Below are 15,292 nucleotides of genomic sequence, written 5' to 3'. Positions count from 1 at the left end.
CCACGGTCAATGTTCATGGACAACTTTATTGTCTCCTAAAGATAAAAGTCCTTCACTGTCTGCACACATGAACACATGAACCGGTCTAATCTGACTGTAGACCTGGTCTCAGCAGGTTTCTGTGAGGAATGCAGTGACGGTGCAGCAGGAATGTGGAGGTGGAGCCTCACAGGTGCAGCAGAGACACCATGGACGTCCAGAGTGTGTGTGTCTCTCTCAGAGACACACACACTCTGGACGTTTGTGTCTCTGTGGACGTGTGACAACCACAAAAATGCAGAAGTCGACCATACATTAAATAAGTAAATAAAACACATAGATATATTAAATAAGTAAATAAAACACACAAATATATTAAATAAGTAAATAAAACATATATATTTAATAAGTAAATAAAACACATAAATATATTAAATAAGAAATTAAAAAAACAAATATATTTAATAAGTAAATAAAACACATTAATATATTAAATAAGTAAATAAAACACACAAATATATTAAATAAGTAAATAAAACAAATATATTAAATAAGTAAATAAAACACATAAATATATTAAATAAGTAAATAAAACACAAATATATTAAATAAGTAAATAAAACACACAAATATATTAAATAAGTAAATAAAACATAAATATATTAAATAAGTAAATAAAACATAAATATATTAAATAAGTAAATAAAACACACAAATATATTAAATAAGTAAATAAAACACACATATATTTAATAAGTAAATAAAACACATAAATATATTAAATAAGAAATTAAAAAAACAAATATATTAAATAAGTAAATATAACACAAATATATTAAATAATGAAATAAAACACAAATATATTAAATAAGTAAATAAAACACAAATATATTAAATAAGTAAATAAAACACATCAATATATTAAATAAGTAAATAAAACACAAATATATTAAATAAATAAATAAAACACACAAATATATTAAATAAGTAAATAAAACACACAAATATATTAAATAAGTAATTAAAATGCACAAATATATCGAACAAGTAAATAAAACACATAAATATATTAAATAAGTAAATAAAACACACAAATATATTAAATAAGTAAATAAAACACAAATATATTAAATAAGTAAATAAAACACACAAATATATTAAATAAGTAAATAAAACACAAATATATTAAATAAGTAAATAAAACACATAAATATATTAAATAAGTAAATAAAACACAAATATATTAAATAAGTCAATAAAACACAAATATATTAAATAAGTCAATAAAACACAAATATATTAAATAAGTCAATAAAACACATAAATATATTAAATAAGTCAATAAAACACAAATATATTAAATATATTAAATAAGTAAATAAAACGCACAAATATATTGAATATATTAAATAAGTAAATAAAACGCACAAATATATTGAATAAATAAATAAAACACAAATATATTAAATATGTAAATGAAACACAAATATATTAAATAAGTAAATCAAACACACAAATATATTAAATAAGTAAATAAAACACATAAATATATTAAATAAGTAAATAAAACACACAAATATAGCAAATAAGTAAATAAAACACAAATATATTAAATAAGTGAATAAAACACATAAATATATTAAATAAGTAAATAAAACACACAAATATAGCAAATAAGTAAATAAAACACAAATATATTAAATAAGTGAATAAAACACATAAATATATTAAATAATAAATAAAACACACATAAATAAATAAGTAAATAAAACACATAAATGTATTAAATAAGTAAATAAAACACATAAATATATTAAATTAGTAAATAAAACAAATATAGTTAGTAAGTAAATAAATCGTATTGATCGAGTGAATAAAAATCAAACACATTATATCTAATAAATATATATATATGAAAAATAAAATGTTACTTATAGTTATAAAGCATTAAATAAATAACAAATTAAGATAAATATCTGAACTTTGTGAAACTTCAGGAATTCATTCTTCTCATTTCTGTCAGGCCAAGCCCAGAGAGAGAGAGAGAGAGAGAGAGAGAGATAAGAAACAAGTGAGACAGAGAGAGAGCAGGGGCGAGGTTCAGGAGGACAAACCAGTTTGTGCAGAGAGAGCGAGAGAGAGTGGGCGTGAACCTGAACGAGCAGGTGAAACCGTGCTCCATCATCACACCTGCTCACACCTGCTCACACCTCACTGCTGCGTCTCCTGCTCGTCCACTCAGCTCACGTCTCCTCCAGAGGAAGAAGAAAAAGAAGAAGACTACGATGCCTCTCCAGTCCACGCTGTCCGGCCGCAGCTCCGGCTCAAAGGCCGTCGACACTCAGAACGACGGGAAGTCCTTTGAGCAGCTGAGACAGGAGTGTCTGCAGAGAGGAGTTCTGTTCGAGGACCCGGACTTTCCTGCCACCGGCTCCTCGCTCTTCTTCAGCCAGAGCGTCCCTGTCAACATCGAGTGGAAGAGGCCCAAGGTTCGAGTGCACACACACACACACACACACACTTCAGTGTTTGAAGTGACTGAGTTTTCTTTGCATTAACTCAATTATAACTGAGTTGCTTTGACCTGAGTTAGTGAAGCAACACTAACATCTCATCCTCCTGCTTTTCTTATTTTACACTCTTTAAAGTTAAATAAAGAATGAAACTTTGTCTAAACTGAGTCCTGACAAATGTTCTGCAAAATTTCAGAGTTTATTTCACTTAAAAAAGGAGTCCAATATAACTTAACTTAACTTAACTTAACTTATCAAGTTTTGTTTGCTTTTATGTTCGACTAGTTGCATTTACTCAAAACTATCAGGCAACATTGTCGTCCAAAGTCGGATAAACTTCAAACATGTTCACGTCTTTATCTTCTTTATGAACAGGAAACTGAAGTTTGTAAAGCACACACACACTCACACACTCACACACTTCAGTGTTTGAAGTGACTGAGTTTTCTTTGCATTAACTTAATTATAACTGAGTTGCTTTGACCTGAGTTAGTGAAGCAACACTAACCTGTTCACTAACCTGTTCACTAATGTGCTCACTAACCTGTTCACTAATCTTGCAGCCCGTGGCCAAGTGGAAAGGGAACTTGGCTTGTAACTGGAGGGTTGCAGAGAAATGCAGAGAAATAATTTCCCTAAGGGGATTAATAAAGTATAAGATTTAGATTGAACGTGTTCACTAACAGGTGGAACAGTGTGAACAGTGGCTGCAGCTGCAGAACCAGTTCTGTGAGAGTCAAGTGTAAATAGAACAGAGACTTTATCCTCTCACACCTCTGCAGTCAAACACAGTCTTATCTCAGCGCTGTCACATTTACACACTTTTGTCCTATTATTATTATTGTTATTATTATTATTTTTATCATTAGTATTATTTTTATTATTACTTAACTCATATGAGTCGCTCGCTGCAGCGCCACCTGCTGACGGGACCTGTGTGGGCTCACGTTTGTTTGACAGTTACTACGACATTTCTGTGCAGGGCGTTTTCCTCCACTCACTGCATGCTTTAGCTGTCTGTGTGTGGCGTGTTGTGTTATTATGGGATGTCAGGCTGATTAACATGCCTGGAATGTGAACACACCTCTCTCACCTGCCATTTTAAAAAAAATGCTAGTCCTGTTTATTTATTTTTTGTCCCATTCACAGGAAATCTGTCAAAACCCCAAGTTCATCGTGGGCGACGCAAACAGGACGGACATTTGTCAAGGACAGCTCGGTTTGTACTTGACTCACAGAACAACAGTTATTCTGTGTCATTAAACTCATCACGTCTTTATCTCACTGTGACACACACTGTTAGACCGCTCTCTCTCCCACACACACACACACACACACACACTGTTAGACCGCTCTCTCTCCCACACACACACACACACACACACACACAGGAGTTGTTGATCCACCGCTGCCTCCATCACTAAGATCAAATGTCTTCTAAAATTTGGCATTTAAACACCTTCATTCAGATTGACCTCAGTGACACAAAGTGACCACACGAGGCAGCAGTGGACCAGCAGCTCCTGTGTCCCTGCCGTTAAAATCACTGATTTGGTTTGGGAGGGTGAGCGGTTTAGATAAAGATGTGAGCGTGTGATGTTTTCACTTGGTTCACTCACAGAAGCCTTTGACGTGTCACTGACTCTCCTCAGGAGACTGTTGGCTCCTGGCAGCCATCGCCTCTCTGACCATGAAGAAAGACGCCCTGGCCCGAGTCGTCCCCCATGACCAGGACTTTGACCACAGATACGCCGGCATCTTTCACTTTCAGGTACAAGGGCCTGTCCATCCGTCCGTCTGTCTGTCTGTCCATCTGTCTGCCTGTCCATCTGTCTGTCTGTCTGCCTGTCCGTCCATCCGTCCGTCTGTCTGTTTTCATGGATTAGCACAAGTATTGGAACAGGTCAGACACAGTAGTCGCCTGCCTGAGGCCTCTCACTCCTCGGGGCCAAAGACAGAGAACTCCCTTAAAGTGATAGTTCCGGTTTTTTTTTAAGTGTTTTGTTTGTATTTGTCAGCAACTTTGACGCAAATGAGTGCGCTGGACACGCCCCCTGTGCTGAGAGACACAGAGAAAAACAGCTGTTACTCTCCCAGTATAATAAAACCTATGTCTGTTTAAGTCTACAACATCGTCTTTATCTCACTGTGAGACACACCTTTCCAACAGGAAACTGACGTTTGTGAAGCACTCACTCTCCCACACCACAGTCCACAGAGAAAATCAGTGATTTTAACATCACACACACACAGGAGTTGTTGATCCACTGCTGCCTCCATCACTAACTTCAAATGAGTCATTTTGTAAATTTGATGTCTTAAAACCTTCATTCAGATTGACCCTAAGTGACACAAAGTGACCACACGAGGCAGCAGAGGACCAGCAGCTAAAATCACTGACTTTCTCTGTGAGGTTTGGTGTGGGAGAGTGAGTGCTTTACAAACTTCATTGGGAACATTTTATCTGATTAATTTCAGCTTTATGTGACTCTCTCTGTCTCTCTCAGTTCTGGAAGCATAACCAGTGGCTGGACGTGGTGGTGGACGACAAACTGCCCGCAGTGAGGAACCAGCTGATCATGCTTCACTCCGCCTCCAACAACGAGTTCTGGAGCGCCCTCCTGGAGAAAGCTTACGCCAAGTAAAACACACACACACACACACACACACGCACACACACACACAGCAGTCAGTAAGTGTGGGAAAGTTACAATTTACTATCATGTTGTCAAAGCTCCGCCCCCAAAACAAGGGAAGTCATGCTTTTAACATCATTGCTGTTTTTGTAATGTTACAAGAATTCAGCAACGTTTTACATTTGTTTTATTTAATAAGCGTTTTTGTAACGTCACATTTAGTGAGATTTTGGTGATCGTTTGTCACCACAATAAAAAAAACAAAAACAACATTTGACATTTTTTAATGAATCAATAATAAAAATTGATGCATTCAAACATTTGTAACATCTTTAACATGTTTGACGCAGGAAGCGCAGTTGTTGTTTGTATCGCGTCTCTTGTTTATCGCGTTTTTGTCGTTGCGTTTGTCGCAGGACGTGCAGTTGTTGTTTGTATCGCGTCTCTTGTTCATCGCGTTTTTGTCGTTGCGTTTGTCGCAGGACGTGCGGTTGTTGTTTGTATCGTGTCTCCTGTTTATCGCGTTGTTGTTGTCACATTTGTCGCAGTACGCGCAGTTGTTGTTTGTATCAGGTCTCTTGTTTATCTTGTTTTTGTCGTTGCGTTTGTCACAGGACGTGCAGTTGTTGTTTGTATCGCGTCTCTTGTTTATCGCGTTTTTGTCGTTGCGTTTGTCGCAGGACGTGCGGTTGTTGTTTGTATCGTGTCTCCTGTTTATCGTGTTGTTGTTGTCACATTTGTCGCAGTACGCGCAGTTGTTGTTTGTATCAGGTCTCTTGTTTATCGCGTTTTTGTCGTTGGGTTTGTCGCAGGACGCGCGGTTGTTGTTTGTATTGCGTCTCTTGTTTATCGCGTTATTGTTGTTGCGTTTGTCGCAGGATGCACGGCAGCTACGAGTCCCTGAAGGGCGGCAGCACCATGGAGGCCATGGAGGATTTCACGGGCGGTGTCGGGGAAGTTTACGAAACCAAGAAGTCTCAGAACAACCTGTTTGCGATCATGAAGAAGGCTCTGGACAGAGGCTCCATGATGGGATGCTCCATCGATGTAAAGCTCTGATCCATACAGCAGAATGTTCCCGTTCGTATTTTACATGTAAATGTTTATTTTCTTCACTGTTGTCATTCCCTCCAGACCAGCAGTTCTGCGGAGTCTGAGGCCAGGACAGCCTCCGGCCTGGTGAAGGGACATGCCTACTCCATCACTGGTGTGGAGGAGGTAATGCGGCTCATCTTTTTCATTTTTCATATTTTCATTCGAAATAAATACAGTAAGTCAACAAAGCTACGTTCTTGATTTAAGTTTTCAGATCGGTCATTGTAACGCTAGGTTACAGCCACTTCCTGTTTCGTGGCAAATGGTCGAAATTCCCCTAAATTTGGATAGTTGCCGTGGCCAAGCCCTTTTGAATCTGCAAGAACTTTTCATCTTTGATGTGTCGCGTACAAATTGACCCATGTTTTACTTTGCTGCGATTATCGCGCTCAGACTAGTTTGTTCATTTACGAAAACGTGCAAATCGCCAAGATGGATGCCATATTTGTAAATGGCTGACTTCCTGTTGAGTTGAGGTCATCGTCTTTATAGACTTTTTTGTTCGTCTTGGGCTGCGCCATCTTTCCACCAAGTTTCGTGGAATTTGGTGCAACTTAGGTACGGCTTTGTCCTTACGGTTGTCACCATAGGTGGCACTACTGAGCCATTCTGCACCAGTTTTACGTATTACCCTTATTTTAAAAAATCTTTTCCCAGTTGTGATTTGCGTGCCAATATTCGTTTAGTGTCTCAGTTTGATCTTTTGTGTGTGAGTGCCAGAATTCCGATGGTTGCCGTGGCCACGACCTTTTGAATCTGCAAGACCTTTTGGTAACTTTCATCTTGCGCTGCGCCATCTTTCCACCAAGTTTTGTGGCATTTGGTGCAACTTAGTTTCAGCTTAGTCCTACCGGGTTTCACCTTTGGGGGGCCCTACTTAGCCATTTTGCACCACTTTTACATATTAACCTTATTTTATAAAACTTTTTGAATTCAAAATGGTGCGGCCACGGCAACCCTCTGTGCTTTGGCGAATTTGGATCATTCATCATAAAACTGATGTAATGTGATGATGTCACACCTCAGTGTAAATAAGTGAAACATGTTTGTTTGTTGGTCAGGTCACTGTCAGAGGTCAGATGGTCAAGCTTGTCCGGGTCAGAAACCCCTGGGGTCAAGTGGAGTGGAACGGTCCCTGGAGCGACAAGTAAGACATGCATGGAAAATGAATGAGTGAATTCTCTCTTTACTTCCTCTGAGGACGTTCTATCTTCATCTGTCACTTCCTGTCTGCAGTTTCACACTTTCTTTGTTTTATTTTTCTCCTTCAGCTCCAGGGAGTGGAATTACGTGGACACGGCTGAGAAAAATCGCATTCTGCAGAAGTCAACGGAGGACGGTGAATTCTGGTGAGTCTAAAAAAATACACTGTAAAAACAGCCCTGGTGGAAATTTTTATTTTCTTGTACTAAGATAAAGAATGTGTCACTTAGTTAAGCTAATGTTGCTCTGCTAAAATTCTTGAAACTAGAGTCCTTTTTAAAAAATCTGCCAAATCTTGTCGTAGAGATTATGTCGTCTTTTATCCAAATTGTACTTAAAAAAATAAAATTTCTGCAAAAAAAAAGCCATACTGTTCCCCGTTAGCCCAACTCTGTTTAAATCTTACAGAAATCAGACACTTTAGGAATTTTTTAATTTTTTATTTTCAACTATGTCATCGTAATCATGTAATCAAACGTCCATTTTTACACCGACAACACCATTGTGTCATCGTGTATGTTGAGATTGATCTCAGTGAAACTTCACGAAAAAGAAATGTGACTTTACCAAACTTTTGAGGTCTGTCATTACGATTTTTTTCAGTGTTGTAAGAAAAAAAAAATTGGGGTCTGTTTTTACAAGATTTTTTTTCGGGGTCTATTTTTACGAGATTTTTTTCAGTGTTGTTTTTAAGAAAAAAAATCCGGGGTCTGTTTTTACAAAAAAAAAAATTCGGGGTCTATTTTTACCAATTTTTTAGGGTCTGTTATTACACAATTTGTTTTTTACAGGTCTTTTTTTTTACAAGACTTTTTGTCGGGGTCTGTTTTTATGAGATTTCTTTCCATCATTACATACTACACATTCTAAAATCGAAAATATATCATCTTTCATGGAGTTAAATAGCAGATTTTTGTGATTTGTCTGGACGCTAAAATGTGACGTTTATGCTTTGTGTGAGTCCAGGATGGAGTTTGAGGATTTCAAGGCCAACTACGACAAGGTGGAGATCTGCAACATGACCCCAGACTCCCTGACCGACGACACAAAACGCCACTGGGAGGTCAGCATGTTTGAGGGAAACTGGATCCGCGGCTCCACCGCTGGAGGCTGCAGGAACTTCATCGGTGAGGCAACAGAAAAACGAAAGCTTTCATTTGATTCCGCGTCTTTTTTCCTTCCCTCTAAAACTGTTGTGTCTTGGACACGCAGACACATTCTGGACGAACCCTCAGTTTAAGCTGCAGCTGCAGGATGCTGACGACGACGACGACGTGTGCAGTGTGGTCATCGCTCTGATGCAGAAGAACAGGAGACAACTGAGGAAGGAGGGTTTTGACATGGAGACCATCGGATTTGCCGTTTACCAGGTCTCAAAAGATTTTGATTTTACTGTCAAATATTTTTTGATCAGTCAATCAATCAATCCTTGTTATCTCATAAAAGCAGACCCCGTAAAGAAAACATCGTAAAAACAGACCTCGGAAAAAAAATCTCGTAATAACAGACCCGGAAAAAGAAATCTCATAAAAAGAGACATGGAAAAAATCTCGTACAAACAGTACAGTTTAGTGTTTTTTTCATTGATATTTTACTGTTTTTTCATTGATATTTTACGGTTTTTTGATTTTCAACAGACCCGAAAAAAAAAATCATAAAAACAGACCTCGAAAAAAATCTTGTAAAAACAGACCCTGAAAAGAAAATCTCATAAAAAAACAGACCTCGGAAAAAAAATCTTGTACAAACAGACCCGAAAGAAAAAATTGTAAAAACAGACCTGGAAAAAAATCTTGTAGAAACAGACCCGAAAAAAAAAAATCTCGTACAAACAGTACAGTTTAGTGTTTTTTTCATTGATATTTTACGTTTTTTTGATTTTCAACAGACCAGAAAAAAATATCGTAAAAACAGACCCTGAAAAGAAAATCTCATAAAAAAACAGACCTCGGAAAAAAAAATCTTGTACAAACAGACCTAAAAAAAAATCTTGTACAAACAAGTTTGAATTTAAACTTTAAGGACATTTTGTAACATCTCAATAGTTTTTCGGAACGTTTCACTGAGATCAAACACACACGATGGTGTCGTCGGCGTAAAAGAAAACTTCTTTACAGATTTGACTCACAGAGAAGGTTTTTCCAGATGAATCACAGACATTTTACTTTTTTTAATTGATATTTTACTGTATTTTATTGATATTTTAGTGTTTTTTCATTGGTATTTTAGTGTTTTTTTCATTGATATTTTAGTGTTTTTTCGTTGATATTTTAGTGTTTTTTTCATTGATATTTTACTGTTTTTTTCATTTATATTTTACTGTTTTTTTGAAAAAAAATTGTAAAAACAGACCTGGAAAAAAAATCTTGTACAAACAGACCTGGAAAGTTTGAATTTAAACTTTAAAGACATTTTGTAATGTCTCAATAGTTTTTCGGAACTATTTACTATAACTAGAACTATACTTTTTTGGTCGGCGTAAAAGAAAACTTCTTTACAGATTTGACTCAGAGAAGGTTTTTCCAGATGAATCACAGACTCATTCATTCATTCATTCATTCTTTCATTCATTCAAATATTTGTGACTTGCTTCCTCAGGCTCCGAACGACGAGGACCAGCAGGGGAAAGACTTCTTCCGCTACAACGCGTCCAAAGCTGGCAGCCGCACGTACATCAACATGCGCGAGGTGTCCGAGCGATTCACGCTGCCGCCCGGGAACTATCTGCTCGTACCCACCACCTTCCAACCCCATCACGAGGCCGACTTCATCATCAGGATCTTCTCTGAGAAGGCGGCGCCGGCCATGTGAGTGTTCACATGTTCCCACGTTCACACGTTCACAGAACTGTACAGCAAAAACTACACAAAGACAAAGTCACACTTGTTAACTGAACTGTGACGACTTTGTCTGCACAGAGAGATGGGAACCAAGGTGGACGCTGACCTACCAGACGTAAGTGAATGAGTGACTGACTGAGTGAGACAGTGAGTGACTGAGTGAGACAGTGAGTGACTGAGTGAGACAGTGAGTGAGTGTCTGCACAGAGAGATGGGAACCAAGGTGGACGCTGACCTACCAGACGTAAGTGACTGAGTGAATGAGTGACTGAGAGAGAGTGAGTGAGTGACAGAGTGAGTGAGTGAGTGAGTGTTGATATGAAGTGTGTGTTGTGTCCACAGCCTCCCATGAGTGAGTGAGTGAGTGACAGAGTGAGTGAGTGAGTGAGTGTTGATATGAAGTGTGTGTTGTGTCCACAGCCTCCCATGAGTGAGTGAGTGAGTGACAGAGTGAGTGAGTGAGTGAGTGTTGATATGAAGTGTGTGTTGTGTCCACAGCCTCCCATGAGTGAGTGAGTGAGTGACAGTGTGAGTGAGTGAGTGAGTGTTGATATGAAGTGTGTGTTGTGTCCACAGCCTCCCATGAGTGAGTGAGTGAGTGACAGTGTGAGTGAGTGAGTGAGTGTTGATATGAAGTGTGTGTTGTGTCCACAGCCTCCCATGCCCAGTGATCCAGAGGATGAGACAGATGAGGAGAAAGGTCTGCGGAGGCTTTTTGAACAACTGGCCGGTGGCGTAAGTTTTAATCTCAGTGCAAATACAAATACACACACGCTGATGCATCAACAGTGCATCTATGAACTTTATTTAAACCCACTTCACATGAACATTGACAGTGTTTGTGGTTTGTGTGCAGGACGAGGCCATTTGTGTGAGGGAGCTCCAGCAGATGCTCAATGGTGTTCTCAGCAGACGTGAGTTCTCTGCTCTGTCTCCCTCTGTACATTCATTACACATTATTATTATTATCATTACTATTATTTTTATTAATTTAATAATTTAATTTTTTTTCATTGATATTTTACTGTTTTTTCATTGATATTTTACTTTTTATTGATATTTTAGTGTTTTTTTCATTGATATTTTACTGTTTTTTCATTGATATTTTACTGTTTTTTTCATTGATGTTTTACTGTTTTTTCATTGATATTTTACTTTTTATTGATATTTTAGTGTTTTTTTCATTGATATTTTACTGTTTTTTCATTGATATTTTACTGTTTTTTTCATTGATGTTTTACTGTTTTTTCATTGATATTTTACTTTTTTATTGATATTTTACTGTTTTTATTCATATTTTACTGTTTTTCATTGATATTTTTCTGTTTTTTCATTGATATTTTACTGGTTTTTTTCATTGATATTTTACTGTTTTTTCATTGATATTTTAGGGTTTTTTCATTGATATTTTACCGTTTTTTCATTGATATTTTACAGTTTTTTCATTAATATTTTACTGTTTATTTCATTGATATTTTACTGTTTTTTTCATTGATATTTTACTGTTTTTTCATTGGTATTTTACTGTTTTTTCATTGATATTTTACCGTTTTCTTTCATTGATATTTTACTGTTCAATCTCAATCTTTAGGTAAAGAGATTAAATTTGACGGCCTGAGCCTCAGCACCTGCCACAGTATCATCAACCTGATGGACGTATCCTTACACACAGACACAACATCCAAATTATTTTCTTGTTTAAAACTTAATTAGGTTTTTATGGGATATGTAAAATTTGACATTTTAGTCATTTACTGTCATTTTTTAAAATCATTGATAAATCACTGATAACGTTGCTGCTTTTGTGGAGTTTTTTTTCCTTGACTGTGAATCAGGTGGACAACACAGGGAAGCTGGAGTTCCAAGAGTTTAAGGTCTTCTGGGAAAAGATGAAGAAGTGGATTGTACGTGTTTTCATTTGACCTTTGACCCATACTGGTGTTTAGAGTGTGAACTTTAACTGTTGTCACGGTTACAGATGCTTTTCCTGTCCTTTGACACTGACCGCTCAGGAAAGATGTCGTCCTACGAGCTTCGCATCGCCCTCAAGGCTGCAGGTGAGTCTGAATCGGGATTATCACTTTATCTCTTTATCTCTCATTATCACTTTATTTCTCATTATCACTTTATCACTTAACTCTTTATCTCTCATTATCACTTTATTTCTCATTATCACTTCATCACTTTATCTCTTTATCTCTCATTATCACTTTATCTCTTTATCTCTCTTCATTTTCACTGTATTACTTTATCTCTTTATCACTTTATGACTTTATAACTTTATCACTTTATCTCTTTATCACTATATCTCGTTATCACTTTATCTCTTTATCACTTTATCTCTTTATGACTTTATGACTTTATCTCTTTTTTCTCATTATCACTTTATCTCTCATTATCACTTTATCTCTATCTCTCATTATCACTTTATCTCTTTATCTCTCATTATCACTTTATCCCTTTATCTCTTTATCTCTCATTATCACTTTATCTATTTATCTCTCATTATCACTTTATCTCTTTATCCCTTTATCTCTTTATCTCTAATTATCACTTTATCTATTTATCTGTCATTATCACTTTATCGCTCATTATCACTTTATCTCTTTATCTCTCATTATCACTTTATCTCTTTATCACTTTATCTCTTTGTCTCTCATTATCACTTTATCGCTCATTATCACTTTATCTCTTTGTCTCTCATTTTCACTTCATGACTTTATCTCTCATTTTCACTTCATGACTTTAGCTCTTTATCACTATATAACTTTATCACTTTATCTCTTTATCGCTTTATGGCTTTATCACTTTAACTGTGATTTTTGTTCTTGTTACGGGGTCGAGTTCATAGAGCAGAGAAAAGAAGAAATAAGTGATGTCAGTTAGAGAATAATATATTAAATAAAGAAGATTAAACTCTAGTAAATAAAGATTAAACTATAGTAAATGAAGATTAAACTATCGTAAATAAAGACGATTAAACTATAGTAAATAAAGAAGATTAAAGTATAGTAAAGGAGACAGCAGACTAAGGTGTAGTATAGACGAGTAGAGTAATAAATATCGTTATAAAAATAAAATAACATAGAGGAAAATTTTGCAAAGAAGTGTAAAGTAGCAGGAGTACAGTATATTCTATTATAGTATGTTATAGTACATTATATTATATTATAGCATATTATACTATGTTATAGTACACAGTATAGTATGATGACGTATGTTTAAACACAGGCATGAATCTGGACAACAAACTGCTGCAGTTGGTCGGCCTCAGGTTTGCTGATGAAAACTATGACATCGACTTTGATGATTATCTCACCTGCATCGTCCGTCTGGAGAACATGTTCAGTACGTATGAACACATGAGGAGGAGGAGGAGGAGGAGGAGGATGATTGTTCACTGTTGTTCACTCTCTCATACCAGGAGCTTTCCAGGCTGTGGACCAGTTCAAGAGGGGGAGTGTCAGAATGAACATGATGCAGGTAAAATCACATTCATGTCACACCTGACTACAATATTAATCTCTGCAGATTATCTTTAAAGTTCAGAACCACTGGAAAACAAAAGTCTCCTCTAATAAAATCTGTGCTAACCACTCACTCACTCTCCCACACCAAAGTCCAGAGAGAAAATCAGTGATTTTAGCTGCCGGTCCTCTGCTGCCTCGTGTGGTCACTTTGTGTCACTGAGGTTAATCTGAACAAAGGTTTTAAAACACCAAATTTACAAAATGACTCATTTGAACTGAGTGATGGACGCAGCAGTGGATCAACAGCTCTTGTGTGTGTGATGTTAAAATCCCTGATTTCCTCTATGGACTTTGGTGTGGGAGAGTGAGTGCTTTACAAAGTGACACATAAACATTTAGTGATAGATAATTGTTTTTTTGCTGGTTTCATGATCTACATTCTTAAAATTGTAAAAAAAAAAAGAAAGAAAAAAGAATTAGCTGAGAAGCTACAAGATGATTTGTGACCATAAAACAATACATTTGAGAGCATTTAAAGTTTAAAAAGAAAGCAAGAGTGTTTTTTAATGTGGAGCTCCTCTTTCCCTCACACAGTTCCTGATGTTGTCGATGAACGTCTGAGGAGCAGAGGAGAGCAAACAGAAGCCACCAGAAGAACAAAACCCAACCGAAGGTCTTTAAAGTGCAGTGTGTTGAATATTCAGGCCGTGATGACACAAACACGCGTTACCTTTTTCTTTCTTTTCCTTCATGCATCACATTGTTTTGACGTTACACTTGAAATGCCATTAAAATGCCACCTGTGCCCCCTGCTCGGGTCAGTCATGTGCCATCCTGCCTGTGGGAGATCCAGATGCAGGGAACTGAAAAGATTTTTATTTTATTTGTCTCTGCATGAGTGGAAATACATTTTGAATAAAACTGATGTTGAAAATGATGTTTTTGATGACATTATTGATAATTCTCATGAGATTACAACTTTATTCTCATAATATTACGACTTTATTCTCATAATATTACGACTTTATTCTTGTAAGATTACGACTTTATTCTCATAAGATTACGACATTTTTCTCGTAAGATTACAACTTTCTTCTCATCAGATTAAGACTTTCTTCTCGTAAAATTACAACTTCATTCTCATAAGATTACGAATATTCCCATAAAATTATGACTATTCTCATAAATTTACAATTTATTCTTTTAAGATTACAATTTTATGCTTATAAAATTACGATTTATCCTCATGAGATTTCAACTTTATTCTTGTAAAATTACAACTTTATTCTCGTAAGATTACGACTTTATTGTCATAAAATTACAACTTTGTTCTCGTACGATTACGACTTTATTCTCATAATGAGGCTTTATTGCTCTCTCAAAAACAAGAAAATAAAAGAATGCCAAAGGCAAGAGAAACCGGCAAAGAAAAACCTATAACCAGAAAACAAAAACTAGATCAACGTGGATCGTTACTCTAAACATGAAAACATAAACTTGATCAACTTGATTCTAAACTCTCTGAGCATGAACAATGTCATGAGGAACATGGAGAC

General features: G+C 36.3%; 1 protein-coding gene across 1 annotated transcript; it reads left to right on the top strand.

Moving 5' to 3' along the window:
• The first annotated feature begins 2,166 nt into the window (after window positions 1-2,166).
• On the top strand, window positions 2,167-14,673 carry capn9 (calpain 9). The gene is made up of 20 exons (XM_058641192.1): window positions 2,167-2,468; window positions 3,642-3,711; window positions 4,145-4,263; window positions 5,000-5,133; window positions 6,007-6,175; window positions 6,263-6,346; window positions 7,285-7,370; window positions 7,495-7,572; window positions 8,393-8,553; window positions 8,639-8,796; window positions 10,025-10,233; window positions 10,345-10,381; window positions 10,921-11,001; window positions 11,123-11,180; window positions 11,858-11,922; window positions 12,102-12,170; window positions 12,245-12,323; window positions 13,498-13,614; window positions 13,691-13,749; window positions 14,331-14,673. The coding sequence occupies exons 1-20, from the start codon at window positions 2,265-2,267 to the stop codon at window positions 14,355-14,357; spliced, it is 2,064 nt and encodes a 687-aa protein (XP_058497175.1). The 5' UTR covers window positions 2,167-2,264; the 3' UTR covers window positions 14,358-14,673.
• The last annotated feature ends 619 nt before the right edge of the window (window positions 14,674-15,292 follow it).

The sequence above is a fragment of the Solea solea genome, chromosome 10, assembly GCF_958295425.1.
Source record: "Solea solea chromosome 10, fSolSol10.1, whole genome shotgun sequence".
NCBI classification, from domain to species: domain Eukaryota; kingdom Metazoa; phylum Chordata; class Actinopteri; order Pleuronectiformes; family Soleidae; genus Solea; species Solea solea.
Note: the sequence above shows the minus strand (reverse complement) of the source record. Positions and strands in the feature narration are given on the sequence as shown.